This window comes from Physeter macrocephalus, chromosome 15, assembly GCF_002837175.3.
Source record: "Physeter macrocephalus isolate SW-GA chromosome 15, ASM283717v5, whole genome shotgun sequence".
In the NCBI taxonomy this organism is placed as follows: Eukaryota; Metazoa; Chordata; class Mammalia; order Artiodactyla; family Physeteridae; genus Physeter; species Physeter macrocephalus.
Window position 1 is genome coordinate 773,950 of NC_041228.1, and position 11,662 is coordinate 785,611.

Here is an 11,662-nt window from a genome sequence, read left to right on the forward strand (position 1 = left end):
GGGGACGCAGGGCTGGGGGCGGGGACGCAGGGCTGGGGGCGGGGACGCAGGGCTGGGGGCGGGAACTGAAGGGCTCGGGGGCGGGAACTGCAGGTTTGGGGGCGGAAACTGCAGGTTTTGGGGCGGGGACGCAGGGTTAGGGCGTGGGGACGCAGGGCTGGGGGCGGGGAAGGAGGGCTCGGGGCCGGGAACTGCAGGGCTCCGGGGCGCGGACCCAGGGCTGGGGGCCCAGGGTTGGGGCGGTGACCGCACTGGGCTGCCCGCAGGCCTTCGTGGCCCTGTTGCGGCGGGAGCAGGAGGCGGCCCGGCGGCAGTAGGAAGAAGCGGCGGCGGCCGAGCGGCGGCGGCAGGAGGAGCGGCAGCGCGGGGCGCGCCTGCTGGAGGCGGCCTTCGACGGGAACCTGGGCGAGATCCGGTTGGTCCTGCGGGAAGTGGGCGGCGGGGCGGCGGGCCCTGAGCTCGCGGCGCCGCTGACCGCCGCCCGGCGCAGGTGGACGCGCTGCTGAACCGCGAGGGCGTGGGCTGCGACGCGGCGCGGGCGGTGCCTGGCCCTGGTGGACTTCGAGGACAGCGGCGGCGGGCGGGCAGTCCCTGGCCATCCAGCTGCTAGCCAAGCAGGGCGCCAGTCGCAACAGCAAGGTGGGCGCCAGGCGAGGACTGGGGGCCGCGCCTCGCCCGGGCGGGCCGTGCTCAGTGAGCGCGTCCAGCAGGGCGCCTTCGGCCGGACGCCGCTGTACCGAGCGGCCTTTGGGGGACACCTGGAAGCCGTGGAGTTGCTTCTGAAGCTCGGAGGTGACCCCCGGGTGTATGCGGACGACGGAAGCACCCCCGAGCAGGTGCGCGGGCGTGGGCAGAAGCCCCCAGGGCGCTTGCTCCCCCACCCCCAAAGCTGTCAGGAGCCTGGGGGCCCCGCCCCGGCTGGTCCCGAACGTTCCAGGACCCAGAACCACCTGCAAGGCCTTTGCAGGCCCTTCCTCTCCCGAAGTCCTCGCTGTGAGCCTTACCGGGCACACGCTATCAAGACCACAGCTCCCGGTTTCTGGGGGCCTCCTGTGGCCGGGGTTCTACTCACGTCCCTGGACCCTCGGCCCACCTTGGAAGCAGTGTTACCATGGGAGGTGGAGAAACAGACTGGCTCCTCGGAAGCCAGTGCGGGAGCTCTGGGGCGTTGAGGGCAGCACTAGGCCCGCCCACCTGGCCCCTCATTCAGAATTTCCACGTCTCTGAGAAAATTGAGCCCTAGGGCTCGGAGCCATGACCCTGCCCAAGGCAGCTCAGCCTGGCAGCTCCTCCGTGGCGCCCAGGAACGATGTCAAGGGGCCTTTTCCCAGGCCCTGGGCCAGGCTGGGGACACGGGCGCTTGGACTTCTCCCCGGCCCAGGAGGCCAGGTCAGATGAGGCTGACCCAGGGCCTGTGGGAGCAGCCGTGAAGCTGGATCACATAATGCCACGGTCTTAATTTCTTCAAACGAGTCTGACTGGAATCTCAGGCCTTCGCCCATCTCTGCCGTGTGTCCTTCCACCCCAGCCTGTAGAGCTGAGGTGTTGGCTGGAAAATGCGGGACTGGCCCAGGTCTGCTGCTGAGCCCCTGCTTCCACCCGTGGGGTGCCAGGGCCTTTGCCACCTGGGGACCCCGTGTCCTGGGCGCCTCCTCAGGGTGCTGCTCCAGGCTCCCCCTTGTCCTGGAAGGCATCCCCTCTGCTCTTCTTGGCTTCTCCTCTTTAATAAGCAACAGGGCAAGCTTTAAAAGACCAGCAGAGCCTTTGGCTTCAAACTCCTCCTGCTTCCTCCTCAAAGGAGCAGAATGTGAGGCTAGGAGGACCAAAGGGCCTGGCCATGGCCTCAGAGGGGCTGGAGCAAGGAGGGGGCACAGGGAGGCCCACCTCTGCGCGGGTCGTGTTGCGGCAGGCCCGGGCGGTGGGCACGGAGCATGAAGGCTGGAGAAGCATGCAGGCGGACTTCTGAGGGGTGCCGAGGAGGATGTCCAGCCCGCCGGTGCCTGAGGGGGGGAGGCAGGGGGCACTGAGAGGAGCGGCACACTGGTGGGGGGGGGGGGGCGGGGGGCCACTGGCTGCAGGGGGGACAGTCTGGTGCCGGAGCCATTGGGCGTCCACAGGCGAAGGAACGGGAGCGGCACACTGGTGGGGGGGGGGGGGCGGGAGGCCACTGGCTGCAGGAGGGACAGTCTGGTGCTGGAGCCATTGGACGTCCACAGGCGAAGGAACGAACCTTCACCTAAACCTCACACCCTATAAAAAACGAACTCAAAATGGATTAGGATTTAAATGCAAAATGTAAACTGTAAAACCTTTAGAAGAACACAGGAGAAAATCTTTGGGACCTACGGCTTGGCAAAGGGTTCTTAGACAAAAAGCACAATCAATCGATAAAAGAAGAAAAAAAAAAAAGCCCAACAAATTGAACTTCCTAAAAATGTAAAACTTTTGCTCTGCTGAAGCCCCTGTTAACAGGATGAAAAGACAAGCCACAGAGAGGGAGAAAATCCTTGCAGACCACATATCTGACAGAGGACCCATATTTATGATATACAAACAACTCTCAAAACTCAATGGTAAGTGATACGATTCAGTTATAAAGTGAGCAAAGGGCATGGAGAGAAATTTCACTGAAGAGGATATAATGATGCCAATAAACACAAGCTGTTCAACACCATCACACCTGGTAGAAATGCTGAAATGGAAACCAGTGAGGATGGCACAGGGTGCAGAGAAGCCAGATCTCACCCAGTGCTCGTGGGAACGTAAAGAGGTGCAGCTGCCCTGGAACACAGTGGGGCTGTGTCTTAAGAAACTGAACATAGCTTTCCCATGGGAGTCAGCACACACTGCTAGGCATTCTGTTCCAGTAAAATGAGGACTGTGTCCACATAAAAGTGTGCACACGTGTGTTCACAGCAGCTTTACTTGTAACAGCCCCAAACTGGAAGCAACCTAGATGTTCTTCAGTAGGTGAAAGGTTAAGCCAACTCAGGCCAGTCCACACCTCAGAACACTCCTCAGCTGTGAGAAGGAAGGAACTAGTGATACAGCAACACCTGGACGGGTCTCAAGGGCCTTTTGCCAGGTGAAAAAAGAGTGCATCTCACAGGGTTACATACTGTCTGACTCCATTCACATAACATTTTCAAAATGACGAAATTATGGAGACAGAGGCCAGATCAGTGCTTTGTGGGGTGGGAATAGGGGCAGGGAAGGAAAGGGGAGAGAGGTGATGTGACTAGAAGTGGTGACACAGAGGAGCGTTGTGGTGATGGGACAGGTCGCATCTTGACTGTGGTGGCGGGTACACAAATCTACACGTATGATTAAACTGCATGTAACTGTAGACATACAAAGGGATACATGTAAAATTGTTGAAACAAAGTAAGTGGGGTCTGTGGATTGTACTATGTCCATATCCTGCTTTGTATATTGCACTATAGTTGTATAAGATGCCATCACTGGGGAAAACTTGTTAAGGGTACATGCAAATTCCTGTAAATCTGTAATTGCAAATAAAAGTTTAATAAAATTACCAGTCATGCAAGGAAACAGGAAAATATAACCCATAGTGAAGAGCAAAATCAATCAAAACTGACTCAGAAATGACACAGATCACAGAATAAGTGGACAAGGGCATTAAAACTTACAGCTGTATCTCACACAGCACACCTCTACGTCCATCTGTCTCTATTTTTATGTACATACTCCTAAACTTCTGAAAACTGCAATGTTGGAGGTGAAAAACACACTGGATGTGATTAATGGCTGATTAGACATTGAAAGAAAAATTAGTTAATTAGAAGACATGGAAATAGAAATTACCCAAAATGAAACACAGAAAGAAGGTTGAAAAAAAATGAACAGAGATTTCTGCTTCTAGGATGGAGTAAATGCAACCCGATTTATCCTTCCACCGGAAATACGACAACGAAACCCAGAGAGAATATATGAAACAATGGTTTTCAAGACACTGGGCATCAGGGAATAATCAGTGATCCCCAAGAGGCTGGAAATAAACTACATGAGCCCTTTGCCCAGCTAACCACCTTGAGAGCACGTCCAGGCTGTGGTGCAGGAAGGGGGAATCCAGGCGGAGCCTGGTCAATGCCCTGAGTTAAGGAGACAGGGTTCAGAGTCCAGGGATTCCAAGCCAGTCAGACTGCAAGTGCCAGAGAGAAGAGAGCTGCAAAGGGAAACAGCGTTTCAGAAATAATGCCATTTGCAGCAACATGGATGGACCTAGAGATTGTCATACTGAGTGAAGTAAGTCAGACAGAGAAAGACAAATATATGATACCGCTTACATGTGGAATCTAAAAAAATAGTACAAATGAACTTATTTACAAAACAGAAATAGAGTCACAGATGTATACAACAAACTTATGGTTACCAGCGGGGAAATGGGGGGAGGGATAAAGTGGGAGATTGGGATGGACATATACACACTACTATATATAAAATAGATAACTAATAAGGACCTGCTGTATAGCACAGGGAACTCTACTCAATACTCTGTAATGGACTATTTGGAAAAAGAATCTAGAAAAGAGTGGTTATATGTGTATGTATAACTGATGTACTTTGCTATACACCTGAAACTAACACAACATTGTAAATCAACTATACTCCAATAAAATTTTTTTTTTTAATTTTTTTTTTTTTTTTTGCGGTACGCGGGCCTCTCGCTGTTGTGGCCTCTCCCGTTGCGGAGCACGGGCTCCGAATGCGCAGGCTCAGCGGGCGTGGCTCACGGGCCCAGCCGCTCCGCAGCATGTGGGATCTTCCCGGACCGGGGCACAGAACCCGTGTCCCCTGCATCGGCAGGCGGATTCTCAACCACTGCGCCACCAGGGAAGCCCTCCAATAAAATTTTTTAAAAAAAGATAAAGAGCATTCCAGAGGTGTGTAGGGACCCCTGTGGGGATTCAGGTGAGTACTCGATGGCTCATGTGTGTGACGGAATGTCTCAAGGTTGGGGACAGAGCCATCTGTCGGGGGGAAGGAAGCAGTGCCTAGCCTTTTCCCACCAGCCCAAGCAGGAAACCTCACAATCCATGTGGCACTGGGTAGTGCACTTAGAAGGATCTTGCCTCAGAGGAATAATTAGTCCTAGAGTAAATGCCGCTCTGGTACAGCCTCACCAGTCTTAAAGCAAGACCCAAAGGATAAAACTTTCCAAGTAATTTAACTGTATCCCAAAACAAAATTCAAGAATACATACAGAGATACAAAATATACAGCTCCTAACAAGGCAAAATGTACATTGTCTGGCATCCAATTAAATATTACCAGACATACAAAGATGCATACAAATATGACCATAATGAGACACTCAACTAATCAAGACAAACCCAGAACTGATGTGGATATTAGAATTAGCATAAAAGGCATTTAAACAGCTATTATAACTGTATTCCAGATGCTTGAAAAATTGAATAGAGACATGGAAGTTATAAAAAACTAAATTCTAGAGGTAAAAATGACAGTGTCTGAGATGAAAAACAAACAAAAAACTATGGATGGGATTAATGTCAGATTAGACAGAACAGAGGTAAAGATTAGTGAATTTGAAGGCTTAACAATAGAAACTACTCCAAATAAAACCACACAGAGAAAAAGGAATTCCTCCAAACGAAAAGAGGATCAACGAGCTGTGGGACAATTTCAAGAGGCCACATATATATATGTAATTGGAGTCTCCAAAGGAGAGAAGAAAGGACGGACTTCCCTGGTGGTGCTGTGGTTAAGAATCTGCCTGCCAATGCAGGGGACACAGGTTCGAGCTCTGGTCCAGGAAGATCCCACATGCCGCGGACAACCAAGCCTATGCACCACAACTACTGAGCCTGCGCTCTAGAGCCTGTGAACCACAACTACTGAGCCCGTGCGCCACAACTACTGAAGCCTGTGCGCCTAGAGCCCGTGCTCTGCAGCAAGAGAAGCCACCGCAATGAGAAGCCCGTGCACCGCAATGAAGACCCAATGCAGCCGAAAATAAATAAATAAATAAATTTATTTTTTTAAAAAAATGAAACAGAAAAATATATATATTTGAAGAAATAATAACCTTAAGGTTTCCAAATTTGATGAAAAGTATAAACCACATTCCCAGAATCTCAACAAACACCACGTTTCAACAAGAAGCAGGAAGAAAAATCAGGCTAAGGCACAATTTGATAAAATTTCTCAAAGCCAGTGATAAAGAGAAAATCTTAAGAGCAGCCAGAGGAAAAAAAAGACGTTACAGACAGAAGAACAAAGATAAGGATTATGGCAGATTTCCTGTTGGAAACAATGCAAGTGAGGAGACAGTGGAGAGCATCTTAATGGTACTGAAGGGGGAAAAAGATCTTGTCAACCTTGAGTTCTATACCCAGTGCATATATCTTTCATAACTGAAGGCAAAATACAGACATACCTTTCCAGACATACAAAAGCTGAAAGAATCAATCGCCAGCAGACTTGCATTATAAGAAATGTTAATGGAAGCCCGACCAATAGAAGGAAAGGGATGCCAGATGTGAATATTGATCCACTCAAAGACGTGAGGACCACTAGAAAGGGTAACTACCCAGGTAAATATATGAGATACGGCCTTATTACTTAAATTTATTGAAAAGGTAATTGAAGAAACAAAAATAATGGCAATATGTCATGGGATTTTATAGCACATGTAGATACACATACTGAGAGCTGCACAAATTATAGTTGTTTGGCTCAAATGTGTGACAAAAATATTATAAAGGTTGGCAGGGGGAAATGGAAATATACTGTGGAAGGTTCTTATACTATATGTGAAGTGGTACAATATCATCTGAAAGTAGATTGTAATAAGTTATAGGTGTATATATGCTGTAAACCCTAAAGTAAGAACTAGGTATCAACAGTTATAGTTAATAAGATAATAAAGGAGATACAATGGAATTCTAAAAAATATGCAATCAGAAAGGAGGCAAAAAAAGAAGAAAAGGAAAATAAAGAACAGGGACTTCCCTGGTGGTCCAGTGGTTAAGATTCCACGCTCCCAGTGCAGGGGGCCCCAGTTTGATCCGTGGTCAGGGAACTAGATCCTGCATGCCACAGCTAAAAGATCCCACATGCCACAACTAAAGATCCTGCATGCTACAACTAAAGATCCCACATGCTGCAACTAAAGATCCTGCATGCCACAACAGACATCCCGGACGTGGCAACGAAGATCCCATGTGCTGCAACTAAGACCCAGCACAGCCAAATAAATAAATAAATAAATATTTTTTAAAAAGAAAAAAGAATAAAAAGAACAGATGGAACCAGTAGAACACAATAGCAAAGGGTAATTTTTAACTCAACTATATCAATAATCTCATTAAACGTAGATGGTCTACAGACCCCAATTAAAAGGCAGAGATTGTCATTCGGATTTTAAAAATCCAACTATAGGGACCTTCCTCGGTGGTCCAGTGGTAAAGAATCCACCTTCCAACGCAGGGGACACAGGTTCCATCCCTGGTTGGGGAACTAAGATCCCACAGGCCGCAGGGCAACTAGGCCCGCGCGTGTCAACAAGAGAGCCCGCAGTGCCGCAAACTACAGAGCCCATGCACCTTGGAGCCGCCGTGCCACAACTAGAGAGAAACCTGCAGGCCACAACTAGAGGGAAGCCCGAGTGCTGCAGCAAAGAGCCCACGCACCACAACGAAAAAGATCCCACATGCCTCAATGAAAGATCCTGCATGCTGCAACTAAGACCCGACGCAGCCAAAAGAAATAAAGATAAATTTTTAAAAAATCCAACTATATTCTGCCTATAAGAAACAAACTTAAAATATGGGACTTCCCTGGCGGTCCAGCGGTTAAGACTCCGCGCTTCCACTGCAGGGGGCATGGGTTCAATCCCTGGTCGGAGAACTAAGATCCCATCCCACGTGCTGTGCAGTGTGGCCAAAAAGTAAAATAAAATAAAATAAAATAGATACAGATAGGTGAAAATTAAAAGGATAGAACAAACATGCCAGTATAACACTAAATATAAGGAAGCTGAAATGACTATATTAACATCTGAAAAAGTAGACTTCAGAACAAAGAATATTACTGAGAATAAAAGAATCATTTCATAAGGACAAAGGGATCATTTAATCAAGAGGACGTAAGAATCCTAAATGTTTCTGCAGCTACTAACAGAGCTTCCAAATACATGAAGCAGAAACTGACAGAACTACAAGGAGAACTAACTCCACAATTATAGTAGCAGATTTCAACATCCCTATCTCAATAATTGGTGAAACAAGTAGAAAAATCCGTAATGATGTAGAAGAATTAAATAACTATCAATCATTATCGTTCATCTACCCATCTATCATTGTTTTCATAAGTTTATCCATTGAATACCATCTTTTTTCCTAGTACTTGACTTACTGTTTCATCAATTCACACATTTTCTCATTAACTTATGATCATTTATTGATAAACTTGCCAGCCTATCCCCTCATTACTGTATCCACTTTAGCCTTACTACCATCTTAAGTCATCCTCATGTATTCATTTATTTAACTACTGTTAATTCACACATCTCTTCATCCGTGCATTCATACACACATTCATGCTGTTTACTTGAGAGAAAATTTCGAGAAAGCAGGGACTATGTTAGTTCACTCCACAGTTGTATTCTCCAGTGTCGTACATTTTGGTTGTCATGTGAAAGGCACTCAGAAGTTGTGTTGAATGATTGAACTCACCCATCAATTCATCTATCCATTTGCTCAACCAACCATCTACTTATCTAAGTTATTCATCCATTAAATCTCTTCATCTATTAATTTTTCATGTATCAATTCATATTTCATCCATTCAATTAATCCAAGAACCCGTCATCTTTTATCATTTAATTCATTCATTAACTTATTCATCTACCCATTATTTGTCCATTCATTAACTCATTCATAAATTCACCCATTACATTATTATTTTATCTGTTCACTCATTTAGTTTTCCATTTCTTCTACTTGCAAACTAACCTTTGGCAAGTTTTTAAACTTATTTGAATATCAGCTTCCATATATTCATAAATGGGGCTAATAACAGTTCCTATATTTTGAAGATGGATGAGACAATGAATGGAATTCTTTAGCACAATTCCTGGCACACAGTGCTCAATAAATGGTAGCTGTTATTCTTTTAAGTAGGTATTCACAGTTCCTTAAGTTAATAATTCATGGACCCATTCCTATGTTCACTCTTCCATTCATCTATCTGCTCCATCCATCCATTCCTCTCTCATCCTTGATTTTACACATCTTTGAACTTTCCTTTCTAAAATACAAACCACATACTGAACATTGTACAAATCAAAGTTGTGTGGCTCGATTAAATGATAAGGGAAATACTCCTGGATTAACCTCCTGAGTCAAGAAATAAAATACTGGAGAAACCTATCCCTCCCTTCTGAGAACCCTGCTTTCTGTGGCCCCTTTATCACTCCGGGGTGGGGGGGTGGGTGGCGGGGGGGACTTCAGAGGAACAGGAGTGGTGAGATTTGGGATGTGTGGCCCCAAGGGCTGCGTCCTGCAGACTGAGGTCTGTAGGGAGACCGCGAAGGCAGGGAACTGCAGCCAGGGACCCGCATGCAGTGGACACAAGCAGGGAGCCCGGGGGGCCGGTGGCAGGGGTGTGGAGGGAGGAGGGCAGGGGAGGAAGGTGGAGGCCTGTGCGGTCTTGGCAGGGGGACTGCAAGGACCTCGGGGGCTTGGCTTTGGGGGGCGCGGCACCATGATGGTCAGAGCTTCGGGGCTCATCCCTGGCCAGCTGTGCGGGCCACATTTCTGTGAGTCGGTGTCCTTTTCTCTGAAGTGGGAGTGTAACAGCATCTCCTCCCTAGGTCAGGCAGAACACAGAACGCACCCTGAGCTTTTGACCACTGTCCTCTGTCGCTAGGTGGCCTCGCTGGACGCGGTGGTCAGCATGCTGCAGTCCTGGGACCTGAGCCTCACAGATGCCATGCTCCAGAACATGGAGGCCCAGCGTTAGCGCCGGGGCCAGGAAACCAAGCAGCACAGGGAGGCGGAGGCCAAGTGGTGCTGAAGAGACGGGTGGGGGTGGGGGGAGGCGGCCAGGAGCTCCTCTGACCCGCCTCCCCCCACCCCAGCATGAACCTCAAAGTGCAACAGCTGCCCAAGGAGCAGCAAGTGTCGCCAACAGGTGTGCAGCCAGCCCCCCCGGAAGGAGCCGGTGGGAGGAGGGAGAGCTGGGTGCTGAGAGGCGCCCCGCGAGCCCCCAACCTGGTCCGGAGGGCTTCAGCCGTCCCCGCCCCGCCCCCTCCCCCCCACCCCGCCCCCAACCGGCAGCAGGCCTACCGCAAGCTCAACCCCGAGCTCAACAAGGGTTAACTGAGGGGCGCGGGCATGGCTGAGCTCACTCGGCAGGTTGGCTACTCCACTCCCGGGGCTCCCAAACCCGGGGTGTCACCTTCCAGCAGCTGCGTGGCGGGGGCAGGGCGGCCCCCCTCCCAGCCCCTTCCTTATGGGTCCTGGCTGCGCCCGGCAGCGCGGGGGTGGGGGTCCGGCCTTGCCCTGAGCGGAGCGTAGGGCCCCTCCTCCAGGCCGTCAAGGACGCGGAGGCCCAAGTGGACAGGCTCCGGTAGGAGGCCCAAAAGGCGGAGGAGACGCTGGCCCTGGCCAGGCTGGAGTGCGGGGGGCGGGCCCAGGAGGGTGGGCGGGGCTCGGGCTGGGGGCCAGAGGGGCCCGGGGAGGGGATCGGGCGCCGAGCCCGCCGGTTGGTCCCCCACTTACATCCCCACAGGGGAGGAGGCACCCGGGCTGAAGGGTCAGGTCACCGAGCTCCACGACGTGCTGTTGAAGGACGTGGGTGATCGCATCCGCGCTGACGGCAGGTCATTGGTCCCGGCCGGCGAGGAGCGAAGGATGAGCCGAGGCTTCGGGCGGACGGCAGTGACCTGGCAGCCACACCCAGGTGGCCTCTTGTCATCGACCCTTCGGGCCAGGCGGCCACCTTCCTGCGCTACCAGGACACCAACTATGTGGACGCCGTGAACCCAGACCACCTGAGGCCGGAGAGGATCAGGCTGGCGCTGCTGGGGGCGCTCGGGTGAGGCTGGCGGAAGGCGGGAGGCCCCGGCCCTCCCCGCCCCCCCCCCCCCGCCCTCCCCGCAGGTTCGGGAAGCCGCGGGTGTCCGACCTGCGTGAAGTGGACCTGTTCCCGGCGGTGCAGCAGCAGCAGCTGGAGGCGGTGCAGCCGGGCCTGGCGCAGGAGCTGCTGGGCCGCGGGCTGCTGGAGCCGGAGAGGTACCTGTCGCTGCTGCGGCTGGCCGACCGACGGGCCCGAGTACAGCCCCAGCCAGCGCCAGGAGGCGCGCCTGGGGCGCTTCCACCTCTTCGAAGTCACCAAGGTTCGCTGGCCGCTGCGCCCCAGGGCGCCGGGTCCGCTAACGTGCACGCCTCCGCATCAGGGCTCTGGGCGTGCCGTGCAGGGGAGGGGGCCGGCCGGGAGCCCCAGCTGGGGGACCCCGGCCGGCGGGCCCCTGGGGGCGGAGTAGGCGGGCCCAATCGGTTCCTCCCGCTGCGGAGCAGTGCACAGTCGGGGCGACGTGGGAGGTCGTGGTCCCCGCACCGGCCCCAGATTTGGAGGAGCAGAAGGGGTGGGCGTTGGGGTGCCGGCGGGTGGA

At 51.5% G+C, this 11,662-nt stretch overlaps 1 protein-coding gene across 1 annotated transcript in view; it reads left to right on the plus strand.

Annotated features, from left to right (window-relative positions):
• The window catches only part of IQANK1 (IQ motif and ankyrin repeat containing 1), a 30,665-nt gene extending 19,095 nt beyond the window's left edge, over positions 1–11,570 (plus strand). The window contains 11 exon segments of the mRNA XM_055091317.1: positions 267–431; positions 491–522; positions 524–568; positions 570–639; positions 711–836; positions 9,916–10,047; positions 10,580–10,688; positions 10,780–10,870; positions 10,951–11,085; positions 11,151–11,301; positions 11,303–11,570. Coding sequence (XP_054947292.1) covers positions 267–431; positions 491–522; positions 524–568; positions 570–639; positions 711–836; positions 9,916–10,047; positions 10,580–10,688; positions 10,780–10,870; positions 10,951–11,085; positions 11,151–11,301; positions 11,303–11,533 — 1,287 coding nt within the window. The 3' untranslated portion in view covers positions 11,534–11,570.
• The last annotated feature ends 92 nt before the right edge of the window (positions 11,571–11,662 follow it).